Source organism: Trichomycterus rosablanca, chromosome 6 (genome assembly GCF_030014385.1).
Source record: "Trichomycterus rosablanca isolate fTriRos1 chromosome 6, fTriRos1.hap1, whole genome shotgun sequence".
Classification (NCBI taxonomy): Eukaryota; Metazoa; Chordata; class Actinopteri; order Siluriformes; family Trichomycteridae; genus Trichomycterus; species Trichomycterus rosablanca.
In genome coordinates, this window is record NC_085993.1 from 35,312,775 (window position 1) to 35,332,616 (window position 19,842).

A 19,842-nucleotide genomic window follows, 5' to 3' on the forward strand; every position below is an offset into this window, starting at 1 on the left:
TGTTTCATCACATCATATTTAGATTTAAGTCATTTTGTCATCACAAGAACTTTTGGTCTAATATCATCTGTTTTGGTGACAAGATGACAGCGGTCTGTCGAAATCAAATTCCCCACTACTTGCAGTGGGGAACAACTGTACATCCATTGGTACTTCACAACTAAAATGAGAATCAACAATTAATTAATTAACACCAAACATCAAAAATAACAAAATTCTGCTACTATTGTTTTCAACTTTATACATATTCTACCGATTTCTCTTATGTCCAGTCAGCCAATAATATGTATGATATTTTACTATTTAAAAATGGTTGTATTTGAGAAACTGTGATCAGTTCTGGTAATAAACACTTAACACACATAAAATATATTGTACATTTCGTATGTGGCAGGATTTTTTCAGAAATGCAGTTTAAAATGAATGGGTGGAGCCAGCAGGCCAGTTAGCCCCACCCACCCTGTTTTGACTGTTTTGATCAGAAATGGCTTCTGCACTTGCAGGTACTTGCAGCAGTGAACATGGAGATGCAGAAGTGGACCCAACATCAGCTCGATCCTCCTGGCAATGAATGGAGTTTACAGGGGCCCCAGGTGGGGTGGAGGACGTACTACAACTGCTCACTGTCCACAAGCAAGGGTACTGACTGTAAAACCAAAAACAAGAATATATTTACACCATGCGTGTTTTTCCCATTTTTACAGTTGAAAACACAATATTTTGTTGTTTGTTAGTTATTATTTAAGGTACAGTAAGTAAGAATCACTTATTTCATTTCATTTTAGTTTTTTATCAGGGCAGGGTTGTGGCAGATCCAGTTTCCAGAAACACTAGGCATGAGGCAAGAACCAACCCAAGACATGCCACCAGTTCATCAAGGTGTAAGCGTAATAGAGCCCCCTTAATCAGTTTTGTTTTTGCCAGTGCATAAATTCTTCTGGGCTAGCCACAATCAAGCCAATAGTTTAATTTACTATCAATAAACTAATTTGTTTATTGATTTTTTAATGCATTTTCTCCCCTTTTTCTCCCTTTTTAGTGCGTCCAACTGCCTGATTGCGTCATGCTTCCTTTCCACCAATGCCGATCCCGCCTCTGATTCAGGAGAACGAAGCTAACCCATGCCCCCTCCAACACGTGGGCAGCAGCCGTATGCATTTTGTCACCTACACTTTGACGAGTGCAATGCGGATCAGCACTGTGTATGGAGAGACACATCCTGACAGCACTCTTTTCTCGTCTCTGTGCAGGCGCCATCAATCAGCCAGCAGAGGTTGCACTTGCATCAGTTATGAGAGAGACCCTAGCTTATAATATCCCACCCCTATCTGAACAACAGACCAATCGTTGTTCATGTGGCCACTCAGCCCAGCTGGCAGGCAGAGCTGAGATTCGATACAATGTATTCGAGATCCCAGCGAGATCCCAGCTCTGATGTTCTACTGTTCTACTGGTGTTTTACTGCTGCGCCACCTGAGCAGCAACTTGTTTATTGATTTCAATAAAATTCTGTAAAGTGATTGACTAGGAAACATGCAAGCTATTCATTATTTAGAGCATTATGTTTAGAAAAACATGTTGTGTTGATCAGCGCAGGAAAATAAGCAGCAAGTTCATGATCCAGTCTGTTGCTAAGCATTACTGTTTTTCAGTGCAATCGGGGAATAATGGGTGATTGCTGCTTTGCTGTGTTTGTTCTGACCTGCTGACACCGGGTGAGTTTCTGCCAGATGGTACTGACAGCATGGCAGCTGGACCAGGAGGAGAAACACCTGTCCAGCTCTCGTGACTGGAAAACATCTGCAGAGCACCTGGACTCAGACTTTCTGACAGAGAGACTGCAAAGAGACATGGACAGTTAGATGATGTGGTGGAGGTGAGCTTTGGAATTAATCAAAAGGTTTAGTGAGTCATTTACATTAAAGAACTTCTGGTCTCAGACTTAAATCCGTTTTAGTGGCTGAATGCAAGTTTTGTGCTGTGTCAGTTTACAGACTCATATACCAGTGAATCAGACTGAATCTGTTCACAAACCAATCCACAGTTTAAGGTCAATTTTACTCATAAACTAAATAGATCATTGCAGTTGTTGCTAGTTCCTATACCTAAGCTACATATCTCCTAAAAACACTAATATATGCTTTATGCCTCCACATCATCCTTCACACATGTGCAAGTCACCCATGCTGTGTGCAGACGTTTGACACATGTGCACCTTTAGCTAATAACGAAGAGAGACCTCGACTATTTTTCCAGAAAACAAGGTAAAGTGTGGATGCACCTGACCACAGTACTTTTACTCTGCACTCAAAGCTACATTTCTGCATAGAATTGGGGTATGACTTTCTCTTCGTGTAACAGTTTTAGGTTGCATTTCTTAATGCAGCAGTGGACTGTGTTAAGTGACAACAATTTACCAAAGTAAATTTATCTATGTTTTAAGTATAATTTAACTATATTTATCAAAGTAGCATGATTTCTCATGCCATCTGGGGACTTAAAGATAACAAACAGTTATATATACAGCCATTTCTGGCCTTTCCCTACATGAACTAAGATTTCTCCCGATTCCCAGAATCTTTTTACAATATTATGTATGGTAGATGGTGAAAGACCTGAATTATTTGCAATTTTGCATTTTCTTTTTGAACTTCTTAACAAAATATGTAATGTAATGTAATTTATCATAAAATCTCTCAAATAATTAAAAGTTGTTTGCACTGCAAAAAGAACAATGCATAATTGTGAGTTTATTGTTAATATTCACTCAGCATATTATTTATTAGGTACACCTATCAAATATCTTCATTCACTAATTATTTTATAAGCTGCACCTACCATACAGTTATTCTTTGTGGGTGTACAATTGATGACTGTGTGAGTGAATTAGTGAGTGAGGCAGGCAGGTAGGCTCCGGACCCACTGCACCATTATTAGGATGCAGCTGTTAGTAAAATGGTGTTGAATAAATAAAATATTGCTTACTGTCTTGTCTGAAGGGTGCTTGCTTTGACAGTTGCTGAGGCAATATTAACAATAATATACCATTAAGCATTACCAAATAAACAGAGACACTAGCTAAAATGTATGCACTTACTCACTGTGAGGTTATTTTGCGGTTGAACATATTATGCCAGATAATATTTTTTTGGAGAGGCCAATTTTAAAGATCTCAACGAACCAATTCCAAAATTGCCTTTTTTGTGTACACATGCATTTTACCCAAGTGTTATTTGAGTGCACTTTACCTGAATTGTGGCTGCGGTGGTGGTGCAGATAGGGAGGTGGATACGGTGTGGCTCGATGTCCGTGCAAACTTGAATAATGTTTGTACCCATGGTGAGGGGCAAGGGGTAACCCACCTGGGTATGGAAAATTTCCACTTCCAGAGGTACAAAAGGTGTCTGGATTGGAAATATACCAACCACCTTTAAAATGTAGAAGATTCAGGTAAGATTTTGGTGCAATTAGGCAGATCTTATATTATTTGTCTTGACATTAAAGCTGACACTCACAGTGTGGTATGCCAACATGTTGATTCTCAGCTGGGGGTTCTAGGAAGTTTTTGGGATGGCTCCTGCAGATTGAAGACATTTTATCATTAAACTGCCAAGCAGAAGTAAACCTTTATCAGTATCAGTCAGATTTGAGTACAACTTAAATATTTGCTAGAAGAGATTTAGTAGCATGAATTCTGACTTGTAATTCTGTAGCACTGTTATAAAGACTTCATCATTATTAGACAATTAGAAATTGCTTATAGTCTAAACAAATTGCTTATAGACAAAACAAATTGCTTATAGACAAAACAAACTGCTTGTAGACAAAATAAATTGCTTATAGACAAAACAAATTGCTTATAGACAAAACAAACTGCTTGTAGACAAAACAAATTGCTTATAGACTAAACAAATTTCTTGTAGACAAAACAAATTGTTTGTAGACAAAACAAATTGCTTATAGAAGAAGAAGAAGAAGATATACTACTTTGTCATATATACATATACAGGTGTACAGTACAATGAAATTCTTTCTTCGCATATCCCAGCTTGTTTGGAAGCTGGGGTCAGAGCGCAGGGTCAGCCATCATACGGCGCCCCTGGAGCAGACAGGGTTGAGGGCCTTGCTCAAGGACCCAACAGTGGCTGCATAGCAGAGCCTGGATTTGAACCGCCAATCTTCCGGTTGATAGCCCAGAGCTCTACCCACTAGGCTACCACTGTCCCGTATAGACAAAACATATTGTTTGTAGACAAAACAAATTGCTTATAGATAAAACAAATTTCTTATAGACAAAACAAATTGCTTATAGACAAAACAAATTGTTTGTAGACAAAACAAATTGCTTATAGACTAAACAAATTGCTTGTAGACAAAACAAATTGCCTATAGACTAAACAAATTGCTTATAGACTAAACAAATTGCTTGTAGACAAAACAAATTGCCTATAGATAAAACAAATTGCTTGTAGACAAAAACAAATTGCTTATAAACAAAACAAATTGCTTGTAGACAAAACAAATAATTGCTTAAAGACAAAACAAATAGCTTGTAGACAAAATAAATTACTTATAGACAAAATAAATTGCTTATAGACAAAACAAACTGCTTATAGACAAAACAAATTGCTTGTAGACAAAACAAATTGCTTATAGACAAAAATTTTTTTTTGCTTATTAATAATTATTTTTTTCGCACTAACCTGGTAATATATGTGAGAAAACCAATTTGATTTGCCTTCTCTTAAGTGCTACTTAGCCATAGACCCCTATTTTTTTTTTATTTAGCCCTTATATTTATTTCTTTTGTTTTTGATTAAATTCAGTTAAATTAAGTTCAGCTGTGCACTCCTAGCTGTGTAGTCTAAATGGCAATAAAGTTCACTTTGACTTTGACTAAATCAGGGTATGCCCAAAATGGCTAAACATGAGATTCGCCCTTTTTTGTTTAAATTAGCTGCAGAAGCCATAAAGTATTGTGAGTTTCATCAAACTGTTAAAGTTATTTAATTAATATTAATGCATTAATCAATAACATAAACCAATTAAACCAGCATGTTTGATGTTGCTGTGGCTGGTATGTTAGTTCAAAGATCTCACAATCCAGTAAGAGCATTACTATTTTTTGCATTACTCATTGATAAATAATGGTAAAACTGTTAGCATATGAGTAATCATTGTTAATAATAATCACCGGTGTGTTACACCTCACACATTCTTCATCACACCCCCTCCAAATATCTCACCCTCACTTCACACTGTCTCTCCAACAAGCTCCTTACTCATACCCTCACTCAATTTCCCACGTAAACGATTAATAATTGTCTGCTAATCACCAATGATTTCGCACTGTTTTGCTAGCTTGACTAGCGCTAATGCTTGATATGATATAATAGACTGAGGAACGCATTGGTACAGTGAGAATTCACTGAAAGACAACATTTCTTTACATAAGAAAAACAGTTAAAAAATTTACACAATGTGTACATTTTATAAAATTAATAAATACTTTTACCTTTCTTTAGCATCCAGGAAGGCCTTTGCAAAGGGATTATATTTTATCTTCAGAGCAGTTATCTGTTGTAAAGGTTGACAAAACATATTTAATATATTTGTGTGTGTGTATATATTTTTACACACACACACACACACACAATGTACACAATGTTGATGGTGGAGCACCCAGTTATAGAGCTTTAGCTCCCTTCCCCCACGGCAGACAATAGGCAACTATGTGTGTAGGTTTAAACCTGGATCCCAGCAGTGGTGGGCTAGCTTAATAGACTGCTGTACAATATAAATTATGTTCTTTTTTGTAATTATTCCGACATTTTATACAAACTAAAGTCTTTACTCCTGTCCACCACATTTGGCCTAACTGTCATGCTTTATTAAGCTGGTTTGGGTGTGTTAAAATGCACCTCAAGTACTCTAAGCCCACTTTCTTTTGTACACTACTCGGACAAATGTATTGGGACACCTACACATTACACCTACACTTTATCCAGAAGAGCTTTTGGGAGGTCACTCACTGATGTTGGACGAGAGGAGGAGAGAGCTTGGCTCTTAATCTCCGTTCTAGATAATCCCAAACATAAGGAGTTCAATGGGGTTGAGGTCAGGGTCCTGTGTGGGCCAGTCAAGTTCTTCTACACCAAAATCACCCAACCATGCCTTTAAAAACCTTGCTTTGTGCACAGTTATGCAGGAACAGAAAAGGTCCCTTTCCCAAATTGTCCCCACCAAGTTGGAAGCATGCAATTGTCAAAATGTCTTGGTATGCTGAAGCATTAACATTTCCCTTCACTGGAGGGGGCCTAGGCCAACCTCTAAAAACCAACCCAATAGTATTATGCACTCTTCACCAAACTTTACAGTTGGCACAATGCATCTAGGCAGGTAACATTCTCTTAGAATTTGCCAAACCCAGGCTCATCCATCAGACTGTCAGATAGAGAAGAGTGATTAATCACTCCACAGAACCCCTTTCCACTGCTCCACTCAAGTAGTGGCAATCTTTGCACCACTCCATCCAACTCCGGCATTGAAAATTCATGCAATGAAGCTTCCAGCACACAGTTTTTGTGCTGATGTTAATGCATGAGGAGGTTTGCAAACCAGCACTTATGAAGTAAGCTAAGAGTTGGCAACTTTTATGCCTTATACACCTCAGCAGTTGGCGACCCTGCTCTGTAACTATGTGATCTGCCAGTTCAAAGCCAGTGGCATTTCCCCCAAGACTGCAAGGGAAGCTCAGCTTCCCCTAAAATGTCAAAAATTAAATGGTCAAATATATACAGTTGTGTTAATGCGTTAGAACACGTTCATCTCGAAGACGAGTTCGTTCAGAATCAGCTACTTATCACAAATCGACTGACTCCATTTTGTTAACTCCCGCAGCGTCAATGCATTTGCCCAAAGAAGCTGAGCGTCTATTCACTTCAATGGGACTGCATGGAAAAGTTTTTTTCATTGCTTCGAAACTCGCCGATCATTGGATAAATCCCATCGCGGATTTTGCGAGTGAAGTCGACAGACAAACTGCAATCCATTTCTTGGTATTTGCTTGGTGAAATTACTTGACCATTTCCATTGTTCATTGTGTAAACAAAACACACTCATAGTATTTGTTTCAGGACACTGGTCAAGTCCCTGGGAAAGACGCCTACTTGGTACGATAGGATCACAGGCCATTTTCCTGAAAAGGAACGGAGGGCAGAATTTATGTATAAATAAATTGACAAATTTTATGATGTAAGCCGACAATGAGCTTCCCCTCTTTAAAAGACCAGCAGCCGCCACTGTTCAAAGCTGAGTTTCTGTGGTTCCGAAACATTTCTACTTTGCAATAATGCCTCTCACATTTGGTCATGGAATACCTAAGATGGAAAGAACGAGTTCAGTGAGCTCTTTAGAACGATTCATTCTTTTACAAATCTTTGTAAAGGCAGATTGCATGGCTAGGTGCTTGATTTTATACACAGGAGGCAATAGGACTAAATGAAACATCTGAATATAATGATTAAGAGGTGTATCCCAATACTTTTGTCCAAGTAATGTATTACAGTGAGTGACTGACTGACTGAGTTTCTGAGTGACTGCTTAACTGATTGACTGACTGACTGACAGACTAATTGGTTGATTTCATTTCTGATTGATTTATTACCTATCTAAATTAATTGACTAAATTACTTAGTGACTAACTGAATTACTTACTAACTGATTAAATGACTAACTGTCTGCTAGTCTAATTGACTTACTTATTAAGTGCAAGACTGATTGACTGCTAGACTAACTAATTGATGAACTTATTAATTGACTCATTTACTGATTTAAAGACTGACTGATCTATTAATTGACTGGTTAACTGTTTGTTTGATTGATTGATTCATTCATAGACTTATTAATTGACTGATTGATGTGTATAGACAGATCTGACCTCTTCGTTCTGGTAGGCTGTAACAGCGATAAACTGGGTATCAGTGAAGGAGATGTTGGATACCATCCTGTGGCTGCCACCCACACGTACAATATGGATCTGTGGCTTGTATTTGTGGAGAGAGTTCAGCATGATCTACACCAGACAGAGACAGAGTGGCCAGAGATGTTAAAAACAGATTGGTTTACTGAACAATTCAAAGTCTCTTGCAATAAATATTTAGAACATGTATTCACTATATGTGGCCTATATAAACAATGATGATTGCTGTACCTTGTGATGACACTAAACAATCCACCAAAGAGCAAAAACACCCAAAATTCAAGAGTTTTTTATATTTTAATTGACGGCTTTTTTCACCTTTTACATGCCGATGAGTAATGAGGGCCAAATATTCACCAGTACATAGAATAGGCTTTGTATGCTTTTCTCACCCTCCAGCTTTTTTTCTTTAAATTTTCCCCTTTTTCTGCTCCTGAAACATCTAAGGACTGATGGCTAAATTTATTTTGCATAGAAAAACACAGGTAATTACCATAATGTACAACTAACCACTGCAATTATTTCATTTAGAGCTGATTCTCTCTCACTGTCCGCTCTACTGCCAACACTGCATTTTAAAATGCCTGAGAAAGGGATTGGAGCTGCGGAGAGGAGAGGAGGATGGGGCAGACAGGGTGGTGGTGGGGTGATACGGGGAGCAGGTGAGGTGGGTTGGTGGGGAAGGGGGGCTCATGTTAATACCGGCGATAATTTAGCAGAGGAGTCATACTCGAATGGAGCGTGCTGGAGCACCTCTCGCCGGCCTCAAATGAAAGCCCCAGATGACAGGCTGAAGTAGAGCGTGCTCCGTCTGAACGGCAGGAAGTGCATTAATCGGCGAAAGTGGCAATTAAGAGCTGTTTATTCCTGTTTACATGCAGTCCCTGCCGAACAAAGGGGCTCCGTAGGTGAAGTGGATGCCGAAGGGAGCACTAATTGTATAAATGCACACTTGATATTTCCCCACCGCAGCAGACGGCATGATTAGAGGCAAGTCAAGGCTCCTAAAAGCTCCTGAGCTCTGTCTGGGTACAAGAGCGGCCTGATGACTGACAGGCCAGATTAAGGTACAGGATAGAACATGTGTACACAGGTATATGCATAGACACAATATCAATACAGTGTATGTATAGACATAATGGTCCTTTGTTCTTTTAAATGTATTTGTATAATTATAATACTGGGCTGGAAAATTAAGAAAAGTTGAGAAAGAAGGAAGGTAGAAAATCAAAGACGTCAATAACAAAATAAAAACATCTCAGAAAGAATAAGGTGAACAGTGTGAATAAAAAACAAATACTCCTACAATTTTCAAAAAGAAGGGGCACTAACATACCAGACGTTTAAAGCTGCAGTATGTAACATTTGCTGATAAGATTAATCCCATACACTGCAACTGAGGTAGTGCCATTAAATCAATACTCATTATTAGTTTATTGGTATTACCTAATGGTATGTTGGAGGATTTATTTGAACAGTACCATTAAATTAATACTCTAACATTATTTCTATCCACTATATGGCTAAATATGTTGGCACCCTAAATATTGAGTTTGAGTGTTTCAGCTACACAGACAATGGTACTATATGACAATGGTGCCACAGACAATGGTGTATATTCATTTAATAAAATAAACTGTATGTAACAACAATTTAGGAAAGGCCTTTTGTTCCGGAATGACTGTGCCACTGCTTTAAAGACATGGTTTGAGCCGCTCGGGTGGCACAGCGGTAATATACGCTAGCACACCAGAGCTAGGATTTCGAATACATTGTATCGAATCTCAGCTCTGTCATCTGGCTGGGCTGGGCGGCTATATGAACAACGTTTGGCTGTTGTTCATACAGGTTTAGGGAGCCAGATAGGGACCTCATAACTGATGCAATTACGACCTATGCTGGCTGGTTGATGGCGTCTACACAGAGTAGAGGAATAATGCTGATCAGGGTGTGGCTCTCCATGCACAGGGCTGATTCGCCTATGAACTTGGCTAATGCAGGTGAAAAAATGCAGTCGGCTACTGCTCACGTATCGCAGGGGGCAGGGGGCAGCACCAATAGAGAGGAAGCATAACTCAACTGGGTAAAATTGGATGCGCTAAAAATCGGGAGAAAAAGGAGAAAATGCATTAAAAAAAAGACATGGTTTGACAAGTTTAAGAAACTCCACTGTCCTGCACAGAGCTCTGCCTTCACCATCAGTGAACACCTCTGGACTAAATTGAAAATATTGGAATTGGAATTAGTGTCTGATCATAAAAATTGCCTGATTGGGCACAAATTCCCACTGACACACTCCAGACTCTTGTGAATTCTTAGAGACAATGCAAAAAAGCATCTGAATGAAATTTTGGACATCAGTGGTTTCATTATGTATTGCAGAAACAAATACAGGATTTACAGTGTGACACCAACAGTCAAACATGGTCATGGTTGTGGGATGGTGTAGCTGTGTATGTTTTGGACCCAGCAGATTGTTTTATAGAAAACATACAACAAACATATAATGGCCAAAAGCATGTGGACACCATGCACACACACCTACAGTATGTGGCTATAAAAGCCCATACTTTTTGGAAAGGCATTACTCAAAGTTTTGGAGTGTGACTGTGGGGATTTGTGTCTATCCAGTCAAAAGAGCATTTGTGAGGTCAAGCACTGATGTTCACTGGGGTTACAGTAATAGCTTTGGGAGGCAACATGAATTTCTCATCAAGCCAAAATTTTTGCCACAAAGTTAAATGCATATCATTTCTTTTATATGATTACTTACTAACTTAATAAGTAGGAAGGGTGAAACATATTTTTGTTAATAGAGTTTTTAGACAATGTATCAGGAGGTGTGAAACAAAGTTTGGAACTACAAAGTGGAACTACTTCTCTTTAATGCTAAAGTTGCTTTAATGCTAAACTGATTCCTAGCTGGACAAAAAGTCATTAGAATTATCTTTAGATCACCTGTCCTCCTCCGTTGAGTTTGTTTGTCAGTTTGACCTTGCTGAAAGATACTGGAGCTTTCATCCAGTGAGCACCAAAGTTGGGGGAGTCTGGATGGATGTAGACACAGCTGTGACTGTGGGGTTCAGGTTTGCCTGCAGGCACCCACTCGCCATTCACATACTTCCAACGGTGCCCGTCAGCCGGGCTGAAGTCCAGGAGAAAGGAGTACATGGCATTCGGGTCCAGACCAGACACGCTAACCTTCAGAACTGGGAACATCCGCCTGGAAAAGGATATGTTGTTATATAAAGAAGATTTACTTTCAATAGGCAATATTGGCAAATAAATAGATACATTTGCCAACTGTGTTTCAAACAAAGTTTAGTTATACAGTATATTTAATGTCTGATCCACAAAACAGCAATCATGGTGATGCGCATAATATTTGAGAGGCTGAAAACTGTTCATTTTGGCCACTTTTTACCTGATTGTTTTTGGACAAAAAATGATTTTAAGTGGGGCTATTGGAAAACATGTAAATGGAAAGACACCCACCTGCATCAGTGACCTGTAACTACAAAGAGAGATGGTCAAGACACCCTTCAGCTCGACAATACAACAACAAACCCATTCAAATAAATTAAACTGCCCATTTCAATAAAGCGGGCCAATAACAGCAATAACAAATAGTCTAATTGATTTCATTCCAACGAGAGAGACTGATAGAGGCAGAAAAAAAGGAGGGAAAATACGGACAAAGTGTTTTTTATTTCCAGCCACTGAAGAGATTTCAGCAATTCACTATATTGGTTTATTTTATATTATATTATATTATATTATATTATATTATATTATATTATATTATATTATATTAATTATATTATATTATATTATATTATATTATATTATATTAATTATATTATATTATATTATATTATATTATATTATATTACATTGGGTTGTGTTACTACATTGTACCCAGTGATTCTGGGTAAACCAGACCCACCGTGACCCTGACCAGGACAAAGTGGCGGTAAACATAAAAATAAAATAAAATGAATTAAATATTCAGCTATAATAAAATACTGTTTAAAAAACAGACAGCTATTTATTTAATTATACACTCTCTTACACCTAGGGAACGTTAGCGTATTCACTTTTACAATGAGGTAAAAAGAATAGAAAGGAAACCAACACATTTTCCCAGGACCCAGGTGTTGCGCCTCTTGACATAAAGAACTTTCAGTGGCTTACACAGAGCCCTAACAGGCACCAATTCCTACAGACTCCTAAAAAAGTGCCACATTTTACAGCTGCAAAGCAGGAGCAGACTCTGTATTATTGCCTAAGATTTGGAATATTTTGTTTAACAAGTTTATGGTCAAGTGTCCACATATTTTAGGTTCATAAAGTGTGTTCCTAATTTGACTTGACAATACTGTAATAAGAGACATTTTAAGTCTAATTGACATAATCTATGGGTTTTAAAGTGTTTGTTGTAGAATTTTAAACTAAACCATTAAGAATTTTCCTAATAACAAACTGATTAAGGTGCTGGATAAATACAGGAATATAATTAGGTTTATTTACAAAAATTCTACCAATGATTTGGTTGTGTTTTGTAACTTTATTTAACAAGCTTTTTTTGTTTTTTGGAAGATGGGAGTAATTGGACTACCCACAAGAAACCTGAGTAGAAACAGATAAAAAAAGTTGCAAAGAAAAAATGCACCACCATGAAACTGTCCCACAAAGCTTGTATAGGCTAGGCTTAACACAATAAATATTGTTTTAGCTTATAATAGCATATACAGTGCAAATGTTTTTGCTTTAATGGGCTAATATAAAACTACAAGCTTTAAGTTATGCTATACTATATACAAAAAGTAAAAAATCATACAAATTGTATTTTTTTTATTGAATTTTATTGTAGTTTGTAAATATAAGCACATTTAGAATTTGATGCCTGCAGCACAATGAAAAAAGTTGGGTACATGGTATATTTAGAGGTATTCAGAGGTATATTTAGCACTGTGTTTCATCATCTTTCCTATTAACAACACTTTTTAATGCGTTTTAATGCTGTTGTCTGATTCTCTTTCTCATGATCTACCACACATTCAGTAGGAGACAGATCTAAACTCCAGGCAGGGCAGTCAAGCACACACACTCTGTGGCCACAAACACACAGTTGTACTTATACCATATACTGATGTACCCCCATGCCATGATTCTGGATGGTCATTTTTGTCTTTGAAAAAGAGAACTGGCACAGAAAACTCAATGTCCATTTTTCCCCAGAACAAGCTGACTCATCAACATGGACTCATCTGTGCACCAAACTTGTTTGTGCCCTATTTTGGTCCATCTGAGATGAGCTTGGGCTCAAAGAACTCAGCAGTGTTTGTGCATAGAGTTGATGCTTGGCTTTCTGTTTGCGTAATATAGCTTCAGGTTGCATTTCTTGATGAAGCAAACTATGTTCACTTATCACTCTTATTTTGCCTCTGTCCCAACTTTTTTTTTGTGTGTGTTGCAGGCATCAAATTCTTAATGTGTGTCTATTTACAAAAACACAGTAAAGTTGATCAGTGAAAATACTGGAAATCTTTTTTTCCCTACTTTTGGCAGAAAAATAAGGATTCAAGAGTCTTAACAAATTACAGTTTTTTTTATTGCATTTTACAAAATACCCTAACTTTTGTGGAAATGGGGTCTGTAGATAATGACAGTTAATCCTAATTAGGATAATCTTAGTCAGAATGTCCTCTTTTTAAAAACAACATTGAGATTCTTGGAAAACCTAATTGTATAAATCGAGTTATTGGGAATAATTAATTATTCATATTAATTTGACATGTTAATTTTTGTTGAAATTTAAAACATGATGATGATGATGATAAATTAGGCCAATCCACTGATCTTATAGACACTCTTCAATATTTAATTAAGTATTTCAGGTTGGAACATTTCTACTTAAAGAATCTTTGATAAGACCTAATGTAATTGAATTATTTTTAATTATTCTTTTATTTTAGTCGCTATTATTGATCGCTATCATTTTTTCCAGTTTTAAAAACTTAAAATCCTAAAAAAAATGTATGTAATGTCATGTAATGATTTAACTGTCGAATACAGCAATAATTAGCAACATTGGCAACTGTTTTGAATAGTTATTCTTGCCTTATGTGTGTACTTGATTCTTATTAATAACCACTGCATTTGGAAAAGAATCTACTAATTATTAATAAGAACGTTTACCATGATCATGAAACATTTCATGATGAGGCGATATAGAGGGATAAGATTTAAATAAAATAATAATGTAATAAAGTGTTTGACATAAATCAATTCATTTTAAGTACACAGTGGGGAAAACAAGCATTTATTATAACTTAAATAAAAAGGTTTATTTAAAGTTCTAATGTATAATATTAAAATTAGAATTATTTACTGTGCTGATTAATTACAAAATAGTATTGCAGATAATTGATTACAAAATAATGTGAAAATCGTAACAACCATTATTTATTTTTGTTCATTCATTCATATGGAACTAGAATACTTCAATGACTTTATAATTTTTATAACCATTCCCACAATACAAACATTTGGGCCAAAAAAACCTTATTATTATGCATATTGTTGTATTATGCAGCACTAAATTATTTGACGTAACACCGCCTAGTTTGATATTTAACAATTTTAAAATCTGATGGAAATGATGTCAGACGCTTGATCTTAAAATCAATGGATCTGAAAGTCTCTCATAAACAATGGTAAATAAAGTACCAAAAAGAGAATTCTAATAAAACACCAATAAGTAACTAATATGTTGCTAGTGTTGCCAGTAACAGGTGTATTTTACTTGATGTATATGCGCACTTCTTAGCTAAGGATAAATAATTCTCAAGTGGAACTCTCACAGTTTGTAGATTACTTTTGCATTTGTTTCAGAACTTTAGTAGAAAGCACCCGCCCTTATAAACTGACCTGCCGTTTTTAGTGACTATCATCTCGTTGGTAACTTGTCGGAATTTCCTCCAGAGATCAGCATCCTCCAGATTAACGCACAGCTGTTTCTCAGTCGGGTCTCCTTTCTCCCTGCCCGCGCGCAGCTCACTCTCCACCGCGCGCAGCAACCGGTTCACACAGCACGCGCTCCCACCCGCACCAGCGCCCGCACCAGCATCACCGCCTGCGGTACTCTCACTCTCTGCCTTCATCAGATCCACACACTGCACACCTCAAGCTCTTAGAAAGTCTGATAACCAAAAGGGGCAAGTCGGAAAAGTCGGGACCCGACTTGAGGCGATGAAAAGAAAGCTGTTGTGTAAAACTCGGTGTAATTTGGATGCAAAGTTTGGTGTCCGGTAGTAAGAATGACAGGATGATCTATGTCACTGTGCACCCAACTACACCTGCACTGTATTCTCAGGACAGGATGCTTGCATGCGAGTTTAGACTCTGCGGTCACGTGGTCTTGGACTAATCGCCAACTCCTCAATTGAACTTTAAACAATAAGTTCTTGACATACAACAAACAGCACACATTTTACTGGCTTTTACCTCTTTTTCATTTGCACACATATGTATAACAGTTCAACTTGACTTTAATTATGGACATAATGCCCAAACCTGAGAGACAGTTTACATCAACAAATTATTCGCAGAATCAAGTAAGCAAGTCACAGTTGTGCTGATGCAATTTCTATTATTAGTGTGGTGATAGATCGGTGTTTTTGGGACATTGTCGGTTCCAGAAAAAAGAACACTTAACATATTATTTTTTATCTATAGATTAACCAATGATTTTTTATTTTATTTTATAAAGATAATTTAATTTGCGGCTTTTAAACATTTGGCGTCACGAAGGACAGAAATGATAATTAGTAAAAAAAAAAAAAGAAAAAAAAAAGATGGGAGTTATTTACTTCTGTGACACCAACATTTTGGACTCACGATATTTTTCTTGAACATCTTCCTATAAATAAAAACGTTCAGGCTACAATGTGGGGTTTTATTTTAATGTCTAATTAATAAATGCACACATACACTCCACATAATACTCACTAATAATAAAAGCACCAACCTAGTTATTTAACATGAATTTTTAACCATTGATTAAGAATAATTTTTCATTTCCCAAAAATCCTTTAGTGCGTTTTTGGACCAAGCAACATTTCTCTTATGGTTATTAACTATTTTGCTGTCGAATATAACAGAAACATTTTAATATGAATATAAAATATGATAAAACATGCAGTGCATGCAGTGTAAATGTTTGCTCTATAAACTAATGTTGCTGATTTATTTTGCTATACGATTGAAACATGTTTGCATGTGTTCCAGTCTCACCAGCAGGCAAACATTTATAATAATAAGAATTTATAACAAAATGATGTCAATAATTCTGTACAATAAGTGATAATAATAAGTGATAGAATAATACCTGATGCAGCATTAATATAACTGAAACTGAACAGCACATTTCAGTTGAACATTTTAATCCGTATGATAAATTTCTAATGTGTTTTAAAACTAAGTAAGCTGGTGGACAGTGCGAACAGATTTAAGCTTTGTTTGTGAAGGACTGAGTAATTAACACCAGCTAACAGCGCACTGCTGGATAAAACCACTCGAGTCACCCTTTACATGCAAAAATACAAGATCAAATAATCACTTTATTTATAGACCAAGAATGGGTGAAAACACCAGTTTGTGGTTTAATGCAAAAACGTTGGTAAATAGTTACAGTAACTCAACCCCAAAACTGTAGATCGTTTAACGTTTAAAAGTAGGCCTACTTCTTTTTTTCATTTAGAAACACTGTAATATATCTAAACCCATAAGATAAACAGTATTATTACACATTCGCTCAACATTTCTATGCTACATCTGCAGTATATAGATGTACAATACAATACCTGACTGTAGCCCATCTGTTCCTTTATGCACTTTGTCACCCCTACCAATTATGAATCGAAATGGATTCCTATAGCCACCACAAAGTCCATCTGTAGGTGTAGCTTATAAATAATAAATGAACGTTCATACCAGATAGGTGTACCTAATAATGTGCTTGGTGGTATACAATGTATTCAGAAGGTTCTACGAGTGGAGATTGTTTTACCCTGAGCTGGTAACCAAAGAACCTCAAGGAACAATTTTGTTAGAGTGTATGTGTTTAGAATTCTTTACTATAATAAATTGTGATATTGTCAAAATCAGCACCAGGTGGTTTGGTTAAATGAAAAAAAAAAAACAGTCAAGGCTGACTTGCTACTCAAATAATGGTATGCTTGTAAGCAGTTGCTAATATTTTACAGCATCTGACAAGTGTTGTTAATTATTGCATTACTTTAAAAGGTTCTTCAGATTATTTATTTGTAATTATACAGTCATGTGAAAAAGTTAGAACACCCCATGAGAACCTTTGTCTTTTTGAACATATTTAAACAAATGAACACTTGAGCTTCATTTGAACAGTATTGAGAGACGGAGCTTATATAACTAAACAAATAAAACTGAAAAAATTACTTTTAAACACAAGTTGTAAAATGTAATAAACAAAAAAGAAAATTTATTGTGAGGAAAAAGTTAGGACACCCTATGTCCTAATAGCTGGTGTTTCCCCCTTTGGCTGAAATAACCTCAATTAGACGTTTCCTATAACCATCTACCAGTCTCTGACATGGACTGGAAAAAAGTTTTCCCCACTCCTCCATGCAGAATTTCTTCAGCTGTGTGAGGTTTGAGGGGTTTCTTGCATGCACAGCCAGTTTCAAATCACCCCACAGCATCTCAATAGGATTAAGATCTGGGCTTTGACTTGGCCATTCCAGAACTCTCCATTTCTTTCTTTTGAGCCATTCCTTGGTGGATTTACTTGGATGTTTTGGGTTGTTGGCATGTTGCATGGTCCACCTCCGCTTCAGCTTCAGTTTTTGGACAGATGGTCTTACATTTTTCTCAAGCACCCTCTGATACAGTGAAGAATTCATTGTGGATTCTATAATGGAGAGCTTGCCAGGCCGTGCTGCTGCAAAGCAGCCCCAAACCATGACATTTCCACCTCCATGCTTCACAGTTGGTATGAGGTTCTTGTTCCCAAATGCTGTGTTTGGTTTGCGCCAAACATGTCTTCTGTTACTGTGCCCAAATAATTCAGCTTTGGATTCATCTGTCCAAAGCACATTGTTCCAGAAGTGCTGGTCTTTGTCTAGGTGTTCTCTTGTAAACTTTAGTCTTGCCCTGATGTTTTTTTTTCACAGCAAGGGTTTCCTCCTTGCTCACCTCCCAAACTTGTGCAGTCTCTTTCTGATGGTAGATGCATGTACCTTGAAATCAACTGTGGCAAGAGCTAGCTGTAGGTCCTGTGATGACATTGAAGGATTATTGGAGATTTCTTTACGCATCTTGCAGTCTGCTCTTGGGCTGAACATGCTAGGACGGCCTGACCTGGCCATGTTGGCAGTTGTTTTAAATGTTCACCACATGTAAATGATTTTCCGGACAGTGGAATGGCTGATTTCTAATTGTTTTTAGATCTTTTTAAATCCCTTCCCAGACTCATATGCATTTACAACCTTATTTCTGAAGGCCTCAGAAAGCTCTTTAGATCTCACCATGGTGATATCACTTACTTCAACAATCAAGAGCAAACCAAACTAATGTCTGAGGTTTAAATAAAACTCCACTGTCCCCTAACGATGGTCTAATCATTGCAGCTGATGTGGTGCATCGGATTCTAATTTTAGACATTTTAAGTAGTAATAAATGTGGGGGTGTCCTAACTTTTTCCTCACAATAAATTTCCATTTTTGTTCATTACATTTTACAGCTTGTGTTTAAAAGTAATTTTTTAACATTTTATTTGTTTGACCCATTGTATGACATCAGTAAATATTTTGGGCTCACAGAAATCAGGAGACTTTTTTATTTCCCTGGGATTTTTTTCACTGAAACTCCTTAGTGACCTTGCAGTAACTGGCTGACATTAGCCCTTTAAATGAAATATTAAGTAACAGCAGTAAATATAATAGGTTGTCAGTAATGTCTGCGGTTGTCCACTAATTTCTTCTAACCTGAGCTCAGAAAAGCAGACGGGATGTACCTACAGACAGAAAGGAGGAAACCTGATCTTGCAGCTGCTTTTGGAGATTTAAAGGATTTAAAGACTTCATGCAATCAAAGGTCTCATTAACTAGACCTTTAGCCTGGTGTAAAGAGCAAGAACGAAAAATCACTGGAAAATCCACCTTTCACAGAATCTTTATAACAGGAATAGGATGGAGGATTATTTTCACTAGATGTAGCTGTAACAGGGTAGAGGGGTGCTACGAGATGGGGTCTGTTGGAGGCTGCACCACTGTGTTAACAAGCTTAGGCCTCTTGTGCTACCACTTAAATATAATCTCATATTATTCATTACTAATAAAACATAATTAAAAAACAAACAAATGCATATTGTTTTGGCATAGTCTTTAATCTACAATGTTTATTTAAATCTACACTGTTGCTGCAGGCTTTCTAACAAATTCTGTTAAAATGTAAAATCTAAAATAAAAAGTAATTCTTGGTCATATTTGCTAATGTCAGAGGTCATCAGGGGATGGTGCTACCCAAAGCTGCCTTTTTTACATACATTTGACAAAACAAAAAATGTTCTACACATATATTGCATCAGATATATTGCATGTACTACCTTATCAGGAGCTGGCTCTATACCTAATACAAAAATATGTAAAAATATGTCTGTAAAAAACATAAAATTATATTCTGCAGATTGAAGATGTCTTGTCAACAAGACGTCTTCTTTTAAATGTCACTTTTCAGAAAGATTTCATTATTATTACTATTATTACTGTTGTTGTAACAGTCCTAGAAGATATTCTGGTGATAAACTGAGTCAAGTTGTT

The 19,842-nt window shown here is 36.8% G+C and overlaps 1 protein-coding gene across 1 annotated transcript; it reads right to left on the reverse strand.

The window, feature by feature from the left end:
* Window positions 1-318: 318 nt before the first annotated feature.
* Window positions 319-15,147, reverse strand: tbx19 (T-box transcription factor 19). The gene is made up of 8 exons (XM_062998112.1): window positions 14,915-15,147; window positions 10,940-11,204; window positions 7,940-8,074; window positions 5,516-5,577; window positions 3,516-3,577; window positions 3,249-3,428; window positions 1,703-1,838; window positions 319-646 (listed from the first exon to the last, which is right to left on the reverse strand). The coding sequence occupies exons 1-8, from the start codon at window positions 15,145-15,147 to the stop codon at window positions 415-417; spliced, it is 1,305 nt and encodes a 434-aa protein (XP_062854182.1). The 3' UTR covers window positions 319-414.
* Between the last annotated feature and the right edge of the window lie 4,695 nt (window positions 15,148-19,842).

Coding starts and splice junctions, on each gene's coding strand:
- tbx19 (XM_062998112.1), bottom strand. CDS start 15,147: ATGAAGGCAGAGAGTGAGAGTACCGCAGGCGGTGATGCTGGTGCGGGC. Junction 11,205..14,914: donor ATAGTCACTAAAAACGGCAG/GTCAGTTTATAA, acceptor ATCCTTTTCCAG/GCGGATGTTCCCAGTTCTGA. Junction 3,429..3,515: donor ACATGTTGGCATACCACACT/GTGAGTGTCAGC, acceptor TACATTTTAAAG/GTGGTTGGTATATTTCCAAT.